This window comes from Manduca sexta, chromosome 27, assembly GCF_014839805.1.
Source record: "Manduca sexta isolate Smith_Timp_Sample1 chromosome 27, JHU_Msex_v1.0, whole genome shotgun sequence".
NCBI classification, from domain to species: Eukaryota; Metazoa; Arthropoda; class Insecta; order Lepidoptera; family Sphingidae; genus Manduca; species Manduca sexta.
In genome coordinates this window covers 3,600,276-3,619,345 of record NC_051141.1, presented here as the reverse complement: position 1 = coordinate 3,619,345, position 19,070 = coordinate 3,600,276, and the positions used below count along the sequence as shown (strand labels likewise).

At 33.2% G+C, this 19,070-nt stretch overlaps 1 protein-coding gene across 4 annotated transcripts; it reads right to left on the bottom strand.

The window, feature by feature from the left end:
* Positions 1-3,716: 3,716 nt before the first annotated feature.
* Positions 3,717-18,425, bottom strand: LOC115444851. 4 transcript variants are annotated; one of them, XM_030170793.2, is made up of 10 exons: positions 18,127-18,425; positions 17,485-18,046; positions 17,001-17,070; positions 16,646-16,725; positions 16,057-16,135; positions 14,222-14,381; positions 12,506-12,635; positions 11,948-12,273; positions 11,661-11,853; positions 3,717-7,042 (listed from the first exon to the last, which is right to left on the bottom strand). In XM_030170793.2, the coding sequence occupies exons 2-9, from the start codon at positions 18,041-18,043 to the stop codon at positions 11,752-11,754; spliced, it is 1,506 nt and encodes a 501-aa protein (XP_030026653.2). In that variant the 5' UTR covers positions 18,044-18,046; positions 18,127-18,425; the 3' UTR covers positions 3,717-7,042; positions 11,661-11,751. The 4 variants fall into 4 exon arrangements, with proteins under 4 accessions (XP_030026653.2, XP_030026654.2, XP_030026652.2 ...); XM_030170794.2 differs by having other exon boundaries at positions 18,135-18,425; XM_030170792.2 differs by having other exon boundaries at positions 18,131-18,412.
* Between the last annotated feature and the right edge of the window lie 645 nt (positions 18,426-19,070).

Sequence of the window (19,070 nt, the reverse complement as noted above, 5' to 3'; positions counted from 1 at the left end):
AACTGTTCTAATTCTGCGTCTACATTCCACATCAATAAAATCGATGACGACAGTGATGAACAATGATGTTATAGTTTATATATTTTATATTTATTTTGCAGTAACTAGTTATATTTTACGAAATATGAATATTATTTATTATTATGCAAATATTATTTATTACGTATAAAATAGAAATATGCACTAAACCTTTTTTTTCCGTGTCCTTTTAATTTTTCAGTAGATTGTTAAAAATTGTTGTAGTCAGGATCGGGTATTTTTTTACTTTTTTATTTGACCTTTTAACAATACAGTCCAACAGTTTTTAAGAAGATTCATTGACTGGCCCTAGACTCCGAGAATTCATTATTTTTACCCCACCACTGGTTTCTCAAGAAAATACCAACCAAAAATATTCATTTGCGCACGCGAGAAAGTCTTTGATTCTTTCATCTTTGATATTTTCCTTCGACTATTACATAACAGTTATGTATTTTAAATGGTACAATTTTAACCAGTCAAGACTCATCAAGTTGCCCGCCTTAGAATTCCTAGGATCTAATGCCCCAAATTCGAGGACTATGTCCAGAATGTCGCCCATTTTTTTTGTTGTTGTGTCTATTTATAGCTACAATGTAAATAAATTACATTTAGTAATATAGGTACATACTTACCTTTTTAATTTCTTTTTTATTTCATTTTAATTTTAATTTTGTAGTATTGGTAAACCATAAGAAACTAAATTTTAAACTAAGGAAACAAAATAATACTCATATTTTACACATACATGTAAATATATACCTGAAAAATTTGCATCTGTAGTATATTCAAAGCTTTCTGTCTGCTTTCCCTTTTCGGAGGTATTCGGCCCCATACCAATAAGGGCTTTCACACCATGACACAAAGGATGATCCATTTTTAAACGGTTTTATTTAGCTCACCCCGTTTGTTTGTTTGGGTCAAATTTAGTAATTGAAATTTAACCCTCTTCCCGTTAACCGATTGATCTGAAATTTGGTATACGCCTTTGATTCTGGTGACAATACAATTATCCATATTAAATATTATTGTGAATCCAAGATGGCTGCCGCTACAAGATGGCGGACAACTTAGTTTTTTTCAATCCCATCAATATGGATATCAAATGAAAGGGCTTGTCAAGTAGAATTCAGTGCACTATACAAAATCAAAATCAAAGATGGCCACTGCTACAAAATGGCGGATAATGTAGTTTTCAATCCCATCAATATGGGTATCAAAATAAAGGGCTTGGTAAGTATAATACAGTATACTATACAAAATTACAATATGAATCTCCCACCCAAGTCAAGATCTGGTATCCTGTCGAGGACTGTGTGGCGTTAGGGTGGCTAAAAATGATACCTCGCTAGGGGTACACCACCCAAGTTAAGGTAAAAGGTAAAAGTGCGCCGAGAACTGTATGGCATTAGGGTGGATAAAAATGATATGTCGTTAGCGTTTTCCCCTCAAGATTCAGGCACATCTTGTTGTACATAGCCTTACCCCTCTATTGGACCTCTGGGGGACCTAAAAAATTACTTTTTTATTTACTAAAAGCTAAATAAAAAAGTTTTTTTTTTTTAAGTTAAACGGTTTTATATTGCAGATAAATGTACTAAAAGCTAAAAAATAATTTCATGGATACAGTCATGGGTACCAATATGTATACATTGTTATATTTTCAAAATAAAGTAACTTGTAACCTACTCACTTTCTGGAAATATCTATGGTCACATAAATTCCTAAAAATGCAATATACATTTATGTAAACACCTATGACAAAAGATGTCATTTTTGAAATATACAAATTTTAAACATATGCATTGATTAAACTAAAAATAAAATCGTGGGGCACGTCCACTTTAAATGAATTTTGGATGACCTTGGGATTAACTGTATCATATTCATTGAATAATGAAATGATAACTTTAAGATAATCTTTGATAGTTTTAGATATTGGACGTGCCCCACGATTTTATTTTAGTTTAATCAATGCATATGTTTAAAATTTGTATATTTCAAAAATGACATCTTTTGTCATAGGTGTTTACATAAATGTATATTGCATTTTTAGGAATTTATGTGACCATAGATATTTCCAGAAAGTGAGTAGGTTACGAGTTACTTTATTTTGAAAATATAACAATGTATACATATTGGTACCCATGACTGTATCCATGAAATTATTTTTTAGCTTTTAGTACATTTATCTGCAATATAAAACCGTTTAACTTAAAAATTGTTTTTTTACTTTTTTTTATTTATTTCATCTACTTAAGGCACATATGGCCCAGTATAAATAAGGCGTATTACCAAAGATAATTATTGAACATATTTTAATGTATGGGAACATTATCTGAACATTTTTGAATATAATAATGGGAATTCGTTGTCGCCGCAGATGTCGACGACGAAATGTAAGGAGAATATAACCACTAAGACATAATTACAAAAGTGAAGAAAATGACGCTAGCAGCATGATTGTCATTGTTCTGAGAGGCTGTCCCACCCCTGCCCCTCGCCGCGCAGCTACCCTCGGCGCGGTACAACGCTTGCGGTCTTAAGTGCAAAAATAAAATGTTTCAGCTGATGCAATTATTATCTAACAAATTAAAATTGTGTACTTTAGGAGAAGTATAAAACCAAAAATTTTAATGCATTTTTATTGTGTAATTTGAAACAATATGCATATTTTAAATGATCAGCTAGCAAAGTTAAGATAACATATAAGTACTTATGTATTGTAAAATATAGTTAGGTTTTATATTTTGTTTACTAAATTTCGAGAGGTTAAAGCATAAGTCCAAGACAGCATATTGGCTCATTCGAAAGTGAAATCAAACACTGAATAAAAAAAATCAAAGTAGTAATTTCATAAAATTGAAGAGGTACCATTTGTATAAAACAAACTTAAACTATGTATAGGTATTTTTAGATTGGATTTGGTTTAGGGGTAAAACGCATAAGCCGGTATTTCTTGCATGGCTACATATAAATATGAATATTTAGTAATTGTCGTTCTAAAACTTTTATGGCATGGATTATAATTTATGGTTTATAGCACATTATAATTACATAATATATATCGTACACAGGTTAATTCTTTGTAACACCGTATTCAATGAACGAAATTGAAAATATGGGACAAGTAATCTATGTCTACAGACGTGGATTGTGGCCACTACATATCTACACTGTATAAGATATGTGCACAAGTGCAGCGCGGAAGAAAAGGCATATTATAAACCACATCATGAATCAAACAACATTATCGTATTAACACATTATAAAACAAGTTTAAACGTAAGTAGGTACACTCGTATCTTAAAGTAATGAAGCATACATCTAATATTATTTTACTGCAAGAAAATAACTTAATTATGATTAAAATTTATTTACAATAGATCAATGATATTCGTGTTATCACTGGAGTCAAATCTAATAATGTTTATAACCAGAATATCATAAGAACATAATTAAACATTGCTTGCGCATATTTTGATTTTTGCCTCCAATAAAATATTTATACCAATTTTGTCGTGCGACTTAAGAGATCATTGCAACGGCCGATCCATCAAAATTAAAATAGTAAAGAAAATAATATAAAATATAAGTAGTGGAAACAAAATTAATTCAAGTACCCACTTATTAATGGTTAACTCTAACTCTTATTTATTATATAAAGCTATAAAAAAACAAGGAATATACACCGACTATTTTCGTTTCGTTATTTTTATAGTTCACAACACAACAACAATTATTATGACCAATTACAAAATCAAAAACAAATTGTAGGAATTTTAGAATATCCGTTATAAATAAACTCATACAAGTTGTAAATTTTTGCCACAGCATGCGCTGCGATCGCTAAACTATACCCCCACCATACACTTTGTACATAGCCGATAGTGGTGTGAAAAATACACATTAGAAAAATAAGAATTCTTTAATAAACATAAGTAACATAATTTAAGTATAGTCAATCATAAAAAGGTTTGTTATTTACACAGGAGTACTTATTTACGTATTTTGAAGTTAAGAGCTAAGATATTCGCATGCAACAAAATGAAAATATATATTGATATATATGTCTTTTTCCTTAGTTCCACTTCATCCAAAATCTTTCTAAAGAAAAATAAAAGTTAGATCTAGAAACCTGAAATATACAGTAATTTCCATTCTGATGCAAATAAAGAACCATATTGCGAAATTTATAAGGGAATAAAATGTGGGTGCAAAGTTTATATGGATACACAATATTAAATATACAGAGTGGATTATTGAGATAGGGCAGTAAACCTTAGCTTACGGTGGTCAACATGAAGACTTGCTTCGGATACTAACCACTAACCACAATATTTGAAGACATTAGGATTTGAATTCACAGATTTGCAATATATACAGGGTGTCCCAGAAAATAGTGTCAATCGGAGGTCTAGAGATAGAGCACCCTTTGGGTATCCGAATCACCCCCATGTATGTTCCGCGATTTTTCATAGTTTTCGAGCTATGAATATTTTTCTGAATTTGCCTTGCTGTGTTTTAAGGTTGATTTTAGCCATAATAGCCCATATGAAGGACTATGTTTTTTTAATGAATATGTAAGTCGAGAGCCTGGAGAAGTTATTGACCTACCTTAAAACCACGAAGTCACCTGTTTAGATTTTTTTATTTCAAGAAGGAAATATAAGTCATAATACATAGAACGTAAGTTTTTCACTTTACACCAACCTTTCCATAATTTTCATTAAAGTTACGAAGCTGATTGTTTTTAGCAAAAAAGTACAACTAATGAAAATTTATTTGCAATAAAAAAAGCTCGAATAAGTCTTCTACTTTTCTTAAAAAGAAAACATTTAATCGTTCAAATCGAAAATTCTCAAAAATTCAGAAAAATATTCATAGCTCGAAAACTATGAAAAATCGCGGAACATACATGGGGGTGATTCGGATACCCCAAGGGGAGCTCTATCTCTGGCCCTCCGCTTGAAACTATTTTCTGAGACACCCTGTTATATGTATTGCTCCTGTTACTTATAAGGGTCAAAGGACTATCGGGCCATTGGAGGTATGAGTACTTTTAGAGTCAGAAATTGCAAAAAAAGCTGTCCATATGTTTGGTAAAAAATTAGACTGCAAATCGCTCTTAAACCAAATTTCATATTCAAGGTCGACTAATCTACAAAAAACAAATAAAAAAGTACTAAGGAACTAATTATACCTATAACAAATAACAATTATTGTGTTTGTCAAAAATTTAAATTTTTATAAGTAGCTTAGAATCGTTGTGAAACATACTCAATTATCTTTTGTACATTATTCAGTGTTTTGATATATTAATTCTATTAATTTTGGGGAGGTACAGTACTAAAATGAGATTTATTTTAAATGCAAGTTGGTAGACAAAACACATTATATAAACGAGATTAATACATAATGCTTTTACGAAGACATGCAACACATTCCTATAATACTGGGCCCTTCCGCCGTAGCGTGAAGAAGCATCTTAGTATGCCGGCATGATTGTGTCGAATGGTATGTTATAGCCATCTGTTGCCATTCGATACTTTATCTGAACGGCATCACGCTTATCATCAGGTGCAGTGTAGTCACTATGCCAGGCCAATAATATAAAAAAAAATCCTGACGCTACTAGGCGTAATGGCGCAAGCGTAACGTGTAATAGGGAGTTAGTGAGATAAAAATATTCGAAATATGAATCGGCGAAATTTTTTTTACTACATTGTTTATTCAAAGAAAGATTTTCATTATATTTTTTTTATGTATAAAATAATGCACAAAATCAAATTTATGCAACAAATATATTGATGATTAATTACATACATCATTAAAATGTTGAAGGTACATATATTCGCCTAGTGCCAATTTCCAATAGCTCCCCACTTCTGTAATTATTTTTTTTAGGACATGTTAATTTTATTGTTTTAACTATTTATGGTTCACTATTTAAAGTTACAGACTACAAATGTTACGAAGTTAAATATATATAAACACATTTTGTTCCCTCTTCAGGGTTGACAGAGATGTTAATTAATTGATTACACGCCCATTTCGCCAGCTATGTTACATCATTTACTATAAGATATCAACAAAAATAGGAGGATATCTCTCTGATCTATTTGCGGAACAAGGTTATTGAATACTTTTCTGTTCATTAAGCGCAGCTGCACATGCGAGTTCTCAGCAATGGCCGGCAAGTGGCACAAGCATGCGTATGCGACAGTCCTAGTAGCCTAATACGATTTAAATTTGACATTTATCTCTTGTGTAACATATTAAATGCCATTTTAATGTAATTAAAACTAAACAGACTCACAAATATAATAACTTGTGAAATATTTATAACTTTACGACTAAATAATTCAATTTTATATGATTATTATCAACTAAACTAGATATGTAATTATAATTGTTACAATGGTGTAAATGAAATTGTATGCATGAATACTATACACAGTATATGTATCTAAACGAAAGTACTTTTCAATTTCATTAATCAAACATTTCTGCCAACTTAATGGAAATACTAATGACTAGCAATTAGCATAGTGAAAGCTCTATGCGACGTGATGCCATAAATCATTTCGCATAAATCGTTTATTTAATTAAATATTCAGTAAACACGCAAAAACAATTAACAAAATTCATACACAGTTATTTACAAAGCGATTGAATATAAATAAACGTTTATACTATAATATTATGATGTAAATTAATATAGTAAGGAATGAAAAATGAAACATACGAAATATAAACATACAAATAACACTCGCCAAACAACATAACGTCCTACTACTAAAACAGTCTATCACCTCGGCTAGCTTACTAATAATTAGGAATAGCACTTAAACAAAAGCAGGTCGGTATCGTCCACTGAGGCGCCCGCTGGCGGTCGCTAGTACATATTGTATGGGCGTGTCGTGTGCGCGGTCTCCGAGCCGACCCTCGCATCCTTATTCGTGTTTCAAACAGGACTTCTGTTCCATGTAAACAATGTTTACGTCGACTCGGGTGGAGGACGCTAGAAACCAACGAGTTTTAATAGTCTTACGTTATACGGGTCTTGAATCATCGAAATATATTCCAATCAGTTATTGTACCTGAAGTTCGCGAGCAGAAAGCTGAGCATCACGCAGCTTGGCAGATGTTTCGCTTAGACAGCATAGGTTGTTGTGGTAAGTGTTAGATTGATAGTGAAATAGAAAGATATGTTAGAAAAAATATTTTTATTAAGTGACGACAATAGGAACATTGTATTTCATAATCAGGTACAAAAATGGCGGCAATAACTTACTTCGCAATAATCATATCCCTGTATCCTAAAATGTGGTGTTGGATGATCATTACAAACTAAATACACTAATTGATTACAGCTACAGCAACTTATTTCTATCAGGTACATTGGACATACACTAAAATAGTCAATAGTATTACTTAGAAATAAATCGACTATGCCCTCGCAGTAATATAACTAATACCATCCTCAGATCACAGGGACTTTGGGCACGTTTGGGCGTGTCAATTGACTATAACGTGTGTGGAATGCGCATCGTCTGCTCTTATTATCACAATATTTAAAGCGCTCGCACTGCTTCATACTCCTACGATAACAGGAAAAAATATAACTAAGTCAAAATAACAAGACTAGTGTAATAACTAAAAAAAAAAACACATATTGCGAGCCAGTTTGGTAATGTTCCATTATTTATGTGAAACAAGTAACATATCTAAATTAAGTCACAATGCTACTTGTTTGTAATTTAAGCTTTGTTTAAACCGCGATTCGACGACGCAGGAGTGCGCGAGCGACGTAGAACTCACTGTGGGTGAGGTATACGTCTATATATTTAAGAAAAGTATTGAAGGTCAGATTGTAAAGTAAACAGAAACTCGAATACATTTCTAGACCAAAACTATACTCTGCACCCACTTCATACCATCTGCACGCCAACAACCCCCAACACTTTTAGTAAAAACCATTGACAATTAATTTTATTTAACTATAAAATTAAATTAAATTTAAAAATTATAGACATGCAATATACAATAAAATCGCCGGTAAAAAAAATCTATCGGCTATGTCAAATAAGATGAATTTAACACAAATGAATCAAAGTGAAAACCCAATTCACTATATTAAATAACGATGGCCACTGAGGCATTCTAAAGAAAATTAAAATTTTGTATTTATATAGGTTGTTTAAATAAAATCAATCCACAGTAAATACATATTGACCTTTCTTTTGCACTTATGACTCACTATGTTTTGTTAAAGAACTTGGATATTAGGATTCTACTGTTAATAAGAAAAAATATAACAGTAGACAATTTAGATTTGGATACAAAACATAGTGGTAAAGTCGACATCTTACCACATTTGACAAAAGTATAAATAAATTTTAAATGGCTCCGTTGCAAGGCAGTCAATAATTAACTAATTATTATACTATTTAAATTACTAAGATGTGTGGCGAATACACCAATCTCACAGTACACAATACAAACCATGAAAGCATGAGATCGAGCGGGCGAGCATTATAACGTCTTGGGCACTAATTACAAAAATCATGACAAACTGTCAGGCATTGCAGTCATCATTCCCAAAATGTATTAACAAGTATTAATTTAGAAAATAACACAATAGTAATAATATATCGGTTACATTAGAATATTTAATTTTTTTTTCGGCTCTTGCTATTTCAAACATATTGTCAATTATTGTTTAACCTTCTGCTAAACGTTATCGTCCTCGCCCGCTGACTTCAACTCTCATCAGTCTTTAGAATACGACATTCGCAAAGCGGAATATAATTAAAATATTACTTATTACACTTATCGATTCCCTCTTCCTTATAATATATTGATCATTAGTATTCTAAATCGTCAGTCTTATATAAAATACCCATTCACCATACTTGTAATAAAAACATGAGAATTCACTTAGATTAGAGATGTAAAGATATAAAAATAATACAATATCGTTATTAGCTAATAACACAGCCCAAAAAAAGTTATAAAAAATATTTATGCCTGGATTTTGTCTGCAAATCGTTCTTATGATAATTCGATTCTACATAAAGAGAAGCCGGTAGGATCGCCACTGCTTCATCCGTACATTGGATTTTAATTTGTTTTCATATTAGATTGATATATTATAATTACTTAGCGCATCCTAGTATTATGGAGTATTGGCGGACGGTTGGCCCGATATAGGGCAAATGATGCTCAGGAGGCTTGCCTGCTATATTAGATGCTCCGTAGGATTTTACCAAGGTCTCATTCCTTGTATGGTAAGAGGCTCTACCCAAGAGCTGAATCCTGCGAAGGATGCGGCTGCATGCACTTGCACACCCCGCGACCTTCGATATTAGGGAGTGAGAGTCGAATGTTGTCCGCAGATTCACGGCTCGCGTTATATTTTTACAAGTTATAACACGATAGTCGGACCAAGTAAAGCAGATCGATAGAAGCCCTCAAAGAGCATCTATTTAACCCCAGCATATTGCCCGATTTTGAAAATGTTTATGGAAGTCGACTTCGCCACTAAACTTCATACAGCTATTTCAAATAATATCTACATCTACAGTCATGGAGAATTAACTTCTTAAATTTCATTTGAGTAGTAGTGAGAGAACATGGTTAAATATTAGTATTGGAATCGATAGAGACTGAAAACCGAAATCTGTTCCTTTTGCCTCAAATTCAAGTTCAAAATAAGATTTAAGAAGGTTACTCTTTATTAGACCACAGATTGTAATTCAATAGTATTATTATAAATTTTTTGGGTATAATGTTTACCAAAGAAGATACATGAAACTAGAGAGAACGGATTCATTAACAATAACAAATAACTCGTTGTTTAGTAGTCGTTTTTAAATTTATAGCTGCAGTAGTCATTTGTGACTGTTAATTAATCTGTTTTAATAGTTAATGTATTTCTCTTGGTAAACATATCATCTGTCCCTTAACGCACTGTAAGCCCCTTTAAAATATATTCTCTGTCACTTGAGACATTTGAAGCAAAAATAATCAAATTTGATTTTCGATCTTGATCAATTCGAATTCATTTTTACGAATTATAGCCCATGTTGCTCACTACTAACCTAACCAAATTAAAGTTACTAAATACTTCTCAATAAATTTAGGCTGCCTTGAAAATAATTTGGTCAAAAACATCAAAGAAATTTTCATTTCAGAGCCCGTTATAGGTTTGAGATAATTATGAACTTCATCAAATTTCGTAGAGGTTGAATGTTTCAAAATTTATAAAACTTAGATTGTAATTGCTTATGAATCTAATTAATTTAAAAATATATCTAGTCTACAGTCATGACAAGACCTAGAAGTTTAGCTTTAAGTTAAATGTTCAATAATAAAGTCGAAAGTCATAAAAATAATCTAAATAACTTTTAAATTGCGAAATATAGGGCAACCAATTTACAGACAAAATCGGACCAGGCTACTTATTTATTAAGCTGTGTAAATATGTAGCCACTATAGTCGATACAAAAGTCAAATTCGCAATAGCACACACATTCGCTTCCATATTAATTGTATAGAATTATAAACTTAAAAACTATATCAAAAAGGTGGTTAGATTAGATTAATATTACTTAGATCCAAAAAATCAGTCTTAATCAGGTACTTGGTTACATAATTCATATGAGATCTATCTTATTATACTCGAATAATAATAACTCATTATATTACTTGGTACTAATTTGGCGGCACAGCAATATACTTATAGTATTCTATTCTTTGTTCAAAATAATTATTTGGCTTCAATAACAATAACAAACATTATTTAAACAGCGTAGTCTAAGATCCGTAGAAACGATCTTCAACCAGGTGTTAACTATATGAAAAGTATGTTTTATATGTAGCCAATACAATTTTAGTATATTCCTTTTCTATCTAAAGTATTTATAAAGCTGAAGAGTTTGTTTGTTTGATCGCGGTAACCTCATCAACAGCTGGTTCGAATTGAAAAATACTTTCAGTGTTGGATAACCCATTTATCGAGGAAAGGTATAAACTATGTAACATCACGCTATGACCAATAGCAGCCGGCTACCTAGGAATCGGCGTTCGGGCCTAGGCGACATAATGGATCCTCATGCTTGGCGGACTCAAGCGCCTGCCCTAGAGGCACCGAGGAGCAAACTGGCGATTATAGAGACTCATAAAAATACTTTTCATTCGATAAATAAATGGGTGAAGGTCGTTCTCCTACGAACTTGTACTAGTAGTATTAATACTTCCCCATACAAATATGCTTTTCCAGAAATAAATACAATGCGATAACTATCCACTTCTAACGCAATAACCACTTATTTCCCCATAAACGAAGCCACTAGTTAGTCGTGAGACTCCGTGTGTGTACAACCAGCAGCAAAAGTAAATTAACAAAAATACAACCCTCAGTACTTATTTTAATACCAGAATGGTTCGCTTTTCGTTTCGTTCGTAATTTCTCTAAACAGTAACAAACTTTACATAGATTTTTACTGGCTTACATGTACACGCCGGCAGCGTGGCATACGTAGCATCGCAGCGACAATTACTGCGCCAATAAACATAGCCTAAAACTGAATCAACAATCTCTTCCGCAGAGCTGAGTTTTGGTGAGGAGTACATACCTCGTAGTAAACGCTATTGAGCTGGAGGATAGTATGGTGGTTGGGGGGGAAACTGTCCATACCATATATTGATTGAAATTCTGCATATTGTTCATATTTGCAGTGGCTGTACCAGGCACATTCGGTCTTGTGAATGTTTGCGGCACTCCCATGCGCGCAGACGGATTAAACGCTGCATTCGTGTTGGGTGTACCTGAAATAAATACGGCCATTTAAACAAAACCACACGTGTCCAACAAATGTTAAAGATCAAGATCAAGTTTTCGTCTCTGCAACATCACACTTACCGTTTGAGGTGGAGGGTAAGGCTGGGCGTAGAACGGTCGGACGGCGGGCGGCGGGACTGCGGGCTGGTAGGGCACGTAAGAACCGGGAGCCGCCGTCGCGGCGGGACACTGGTAGCCGCTCGGGGCTGCGCTGGGCACCGACGGGAACCTCGGCGCCACCACCTCGTGGGAAGGACGCTCCGTTCTCTGCACGTTCAACAGCGAGTGCAACCCGTTCAAGACTCTGCTGTTTACGGACGACGTACTCGGCCTTGGTTCAATAGTAAGATGGTCACTCGCTAGGGCTTCCGTCATCTGTAGCCTGTCTGACCCGGCCGTGGTGGTTGCTGAAGTTTATTGATAACAGATATTAATGCGATCATATGTGGTTGATTTAGAACCGTATCACATCGACACGCTGCTGCGCTTTTCTAATGGACGCAATTTTACAGTAGAATATTAATAATGCAATAACATGTCTGCTATTCTAACATTGAAAAGCAGGCATGTTATTGCGACTAGATTATATTGGGCGCAGCGAGCTTAAACAAGGCTGAGCATAAATTAGATTTTACTCACTCGTACGCATGAGTTCCAGAACCGTCCGCAGAACCTCCGGCGAAGAAATGGTTATAGTGTTTGGTCTTGCGCGAGTTGGGGTACTGAGAGATAGCAGGATAGTGTCATCTGACCTGACGGACGTAGGGCCCTGCCAATCAAAAACATTCTATACATTATGGAAAAATTCACTAGAAAACTCCAACTGCCTATTGTAATTTTTAAGCTATCCTAAGAGTAACATATAATTAATTAGTAATTATGACAATTAACAATAAAATTATGTTAATTGTGATGACACTGAAATAAAACAATTATAGACTACACATTAAAATAATTTTATATAAATTCTTATACTAGCAACAATCGCATTAAACATTTTTATATGACGCCTAATAATTACTATGAAATATTGTATTAATTATTGAATTAAATACATTGCAAAAAAATACCAAGGTGGAAAAGGACTTGGCCGCTTTTTGCACAGACACTGGTTCTTTATTTTGAAGAAATTCCAACCAAACTCAAATTTATTAGATTATAAAGTGGAAGAAATATAGAATTTTGAATCATTAAAAAAATAATTTTAGGCTCCTCCATTTATAAGAAAAATAAGAAAGAATTGTTGTGGCAGGGTAAATAAAAAAGTAACTTAATTGATTCGTTAGAGGAGGTCGAATAGGTAATTACCTAAAATTGTTTTTTTTTTTTTACATAAGTTGCATCGGTTATTGTCATTCACGGAGATAAAGGGAATTTAAAAAACTAACAACAATTACATTTGTGGTGTTCTTAGGAACAAAAAAGAAATAAACAATTTTCTTTTCTGGGGGTGTGTTTCAATGTAGCAATATTTATATTTCAAAGCATTTATTTAAGTGTAATTTTTAAGTAAAATAAGAGTACAAACTCTCAAAACCGTAGGTTTTTTAAATTTAAGTAGCAATTTCCATAAAATAATTTGTAAGAGTTCTATTCAAATATATATAAATTATTTTGGTTAAAGTTTTTGTCAATTATAAAACATTTATTTTTTTGATATCCCCTTTGTTTCAGATTCTTTGAATGATTGTGCTAATGAACGTAATGGAACACTAAAATTATTATTTTATTACATCATATAATCTCCTTTCAAAGTAACCATTATAAGCATATATATTAAAGTAAGTAATAAATAACCTAAAATTTGTTTTTTATGATCAATTTAAAAATGCAAATTGCGATTGATATAATTTAATTTCACAATTAACACGCCTAAGGGTTATAGAGCAAGAGCCCGTGAACCCCAGACCTTCGTTATTTTATAAAAGCTGAAAGTTTGTCAGCGCATGCTCCCAACACAGGTAACAACGATGGGCCATTATGAAGTTTGGGCTATAGTGGCTTTGGCAGGTACACGGTACTAAAGGTGTGATTATATTTTAGTTACAAGTAAATTTTTTAAAATAATAATTGTATTAAACAGCTAATGTAAAAAGTGGGTTATTATTAATAATTTGTGAAACAGGCACATCATGTTATCTATATCAATTTATTGCAAAGGGCTATTAATTATTAATATTAAAAGCAATTATACTTTTTATTTGATTTAAATTTTAATTGATTAATGAATAACTGTATGATGACTGCTACAGCATGGGATATAAGCAGACCTATGTATAAACAAACTTCCCCGATACAATGAGAAATAATATTTAGCCCTTCTTTATTAAATTATATTGCAAATAATAACATTACCTCTACATACTCCTCCAAAATCTGATACAGTTCCGGATTAACTATAGATCTCAATAGTAGCCTGTCATTTTCGTAATCCTCCAGTTTACGCTCATATAATAGAGTTTTATGTTCTTTTTCGAGCTGTAATTTTTGAATTTCTTGCCGATACAGCTCTAGCCTGTAAAAGGAAAGCTTTTTATACCACTCAATCTCGATTTAACTGGAATCATAACGAATTCCGTGCGGAACGTGGTTTCAGCATAATTTTGAACAATTATAAACTTCATTAATTTTGAACAATTAGAGACAGAAATAGCGCAGAATGGTAACGACACGCGAGCAATTTGTCTTGTCAAATATATTCAAGAAATACAAATCAATATAAACAACTCAAATAAATATTTTGTGCAATATTTTTTTTTATTATTTTCAATTACATCGAATTAAAAGGTGGTACTAGAACAGCGTGTAGCATTAATAGTTTTAACATTGAATGTTTTTCTCTAAAAATATTTAAAACCTTTCATGACCAGTTTGGTCTCCCATTCATGAATGAATAAATATTTTTTTACTTTGAATATAATCACCCTAAATAAAACTTTCGACCTTGCTTAATTACATTTTTCAAGGTGCATTCTTACTTTTAGAAATCACAATAAACAACTGACTAGTCGTAGACCACGCGCGATATTCCCGTCTCGTTGAAATAAGTGTATCATAAAACAATAATGTCGAGCACGGACTTCGTCCTTGTGATAACTTTAAAATACAAAACTCAAGTGACTACTTATTCCGAATATATACTATTTTGATGAGTTTCCAAATTATAATACATGGAAATATATTTAAAGGAAGCATTTTACGCAATTTTATTTCGCTTCTATGTTATTGATACGGTTTCCGCAGAGCAAATACTTTATTACTTCAAAAACCGCAGTTGACGTCGAATAGTACTCTTGTTATTGTGACGCTATTTTAACAGGATAGAAAGGGTAATTCTGAACACAAACCCAAACGGAGACACTTTACTATTATAATATTATATCATAAGAAATCTCAAGAGAATATTTTATTGTATTAGTTGGAGTGTCGGGTCAAGTCATAACATATTTTAAAAGGATTCTAACGAAAATTTGAATACTGGGTGTAAGAAATAAACCAGAAATAAGGAACATCATTTAAAAGAGAAAAGTCTATTGAAAAGTTTATTGTCAGGATAAGTAGCCGGATTTTTTTGGCATAATGCATTTGCATTAAGTTAGCCAAAATCAATAACATTGTTAATTAAATTTGGAAGAAATTTTGTTGTTATACCTACTCAATACAGCAACGCGTTACAACAAAATATTAATATTATATTTGAGGCGAAATGTAGTTATGTAATCCGCAATCTAGAAACTTACTACTACTACCATCGCGCTGCTGATTATTATTTATGAGTTATACCATTAACAAAGAATACTACAGTTAGTAATCGCGCCCCTGTGTCCAGCGATTTAATTAAAAACTACATTGTGCAGGGAATATAATTATATATTCGTAGTTATGTATTTTACGATATTAATACAGTTTAAAAACATCTTGATTGTAACAAGATTTCAACATCATAGTAACTAAAATCAGGGTGCTTGTTTTGCAAATTGATATCGCTCAGCCTGTTAATTAAATCATATTATGGCGTTTGATAATATTGTTACCATTTTTATGTTAAACATTGAAAAAGTACGTATTTTTATATCCTCTCATAACGTCTAAAATTCGCTAAAAACTTAACGCAAGAGAAGGCTCAAGACGCGCTTTGCTAGATAAGTAATTTCATGCATAAAATAGTGAGCAATGTTTGTATACCCAACCTGAGGTTCCGCTGCACGCAACTATCGCAGAGATCTATACCTTTGAAGTTGTCCGCTTTCCTCGCTTTGCTTGGTCCAGCTGGGAACAATATTGATGATCGCCAAGCAAATCACATTGACTGTCGAAATCTCACATAATACACATTAATATTGGGCGCTGACCATTTCCGTGCAACATAATAAAACATGCATTTCATATCATTCAACTTGCAACAAAGCAGAGACAAGTGTTCAACAGTTATTATGACAGTTTCACGAAAATGCTACACATATTTATCCTTATATTCATACATGATATTTACTAGATAATAGTAAACTCTTTGCACATACACTGCTAATAAAGAATTATACTATGAGCAGAACTATTTTAGCAATAGTTTTGTAAAATAAACCTAATCATTAAGAAATGTTATATGTAAATATTTGTGTGTTTTGCTATGCTCTATTTTTTTATTTTATAGTGTCATAAGGTCCAGAATGAATTTATTTGCATAGTCCACTTTTGATCGCTTTGCTTTGAAAAATGAGTTTCTTGCAGTGTCTAATAGAAAGGAGTGCAGTATTAATGTATTAAATTGTAATACATTACCTTCACAAGACTCAGCAGCACGTTTTTGAGCTCCATTTGGATGCTGAGGCAAAGGGGGTGGGGGTTTACTAGCATCAAAGCTGAAAGAAAAAACATTTATATTGAATATATTGAAAGCTTAAAAATATTGCAAGAGTTAAGATAATCAACTGAAACCAGGATCTCATCACAGTAGTAGTTGTACTAGGACGTAGTACACATTGCAACTACGCCTCTGAGGCTGTCGAATTTGTAACATTACGTTTACACTAAACATGAAAAGATATTTTCAAGCCTGATTGAACTTATTTGCTGAATAACATAAGCAGCTGATGGAAACTTAACCAAATATAGCAAAGTTGAAGATGTCTCTTACTTAGGTGGCAATGGAGGAGGTGGCTGAGTTACTGGGCACATCACAACTGATGTGCTATGTGTGTGAGAATCTGCAAACAATATATTATCATCATAACACAGTGATATACATCTTACACATTTCTTATATGAACTTTAATGTCGAAACTCAATAATAAAAAAAATGTCTTACAAAAAAAAATCAGAATTCATAAATTTATGAATCTTTATATACATATAAAATTTACATTGCACCTAAATTTCTTAACAATTTACAATAATTGTACCTATGCAGACCTTCACTTGCAGCTAATTTTCCAACTGCCAAGAGGTTTGACTCAAACTATGCCTATAGTAATTATATTTTTAAGTCAATGTTGTAATATTAGTAGCATTGGTATATCAAATTATTTACTTTGTAGTAAAAAATAGTAGAAGTTGCCCATTTTCTTGTGAAAGGTAAGTTAGAAGTAACTTAACACAAATTAGTTTTTTCCTTTTCTTACTTGTGTATTTGGGGTTGGTCACCCTGATCGGCGTCGGGGCTTCAGTGGGCGGCGGCGGCGGTGGCGGTGGCGCGAGCAACGTCGGAAGCGGCGGGCATTGCAGTGGCTGCGGCATAGCGGCGGCCACTGGTGGACCCGCGGGAGGTGGAGGAGGCGGCTGGTGCCGGTAGTCGGGCATGTACACCATGTTCTGTGGCATCGCCTCCGCCATTGCATTGACGGGAGTCGACATTGCCGAATACCATTCCATTAGTACACGTGGAATTTGTCCCGTGCTAAGAAACAATTTCTCCTCCTCTCTCGTAGTGTGTAGAAAAGTACAATCAGGTCTCCGACATCCAACTTTATTTTGGAAATCTCGGCAGAACTTTAACGTGTTTTTCATAGACTCGAAATCTCGTACGTGAGGAAATTTACATTGAGAGCCCTTAGTACAAATGCCCCAAATAAAGTCGCGACAGAACTTTTCCTCCGGTGCAGGCGCATTCCTAATGCGTGGATCAGTTGGTGGCGTTGTTTGTTGTGCCTGGCGGCCATTTTGTTCATTTACGTTACTCATTATCTGCAATAGAAATTGTTATTTACCTGTTTACCATACATTCGAATGACAAATGTTATTTAAATTTTACAATGTAAACTCACTTACATACGGTTCTTAGCTCGTGTCCCTTTTCTTGTTACCAACTCGTGGTAGTTTAACAGTATTATTTTGTAGTGAAATTGAGGAAAACGAAACACCGCTACATAATTATGTGCCAGCTCTAACCGCAGGCAAATATCACCAATTTTTAATCGCCAGCCGCCACAGCAATCCCTAAATATGTCCCCTTAATTCACAACCATAACGACTTTTAGAAACTGTCGACACCTGACAAATGACGACTGTCATTAACTGATCACTGTCAGTAGACAAAGTATTATATCGCCCTCGAAAACCACTAAAAACCAAAAAAAAAATTTAACAATACTCTATATACGTACTGGATACCAATTTTGAATTCGTTGCCCAATAAAAATTAAACATTGTTTTCGTAAATTAACTCATGTATCTAGATAACAATTTAAGTAGTCTTAAAAAAAAAATAGTTACATCCATACTTTTTCCTACGAATCTGTGACGTACGGAGTATTGTACTTTTATAATACTTTTTTCTCTTGGTATAGTTGCTACTGGCAACTAGAATTGTTATCTTTATTACTTTATAACTCAGCTTTATAAGTATACTAGCTTTTGCCCGCGGCTCCGCCCGCGTTATAAAGTTTTTCAGGCTAAAGTTTTCCGTTATAAAAGTAGTAGTTTCCCGGGAGCCTATGTTCTTCCCAGGGTCTCAAACTGTTCCATACCAAATTTCATCTTAATACGTTGGGTAGTTTTTGAGTTTAACACGTTCAGGCAGACAGATGCAGCGGGGGACTTTGTTTTATCTAATATATAAAATTCTCGTGTCACAATGTTTGTCTCCGTACTCCTCCGAAACGACTTTACCGATTTTAACCCGATCTATTTTTCATACCCCTAAGTGTTAAGGGTTGTCCACCCTTAACATTTTTTTTTTAAAAAAATAGTGGTTGGTGATAGAAGGGTA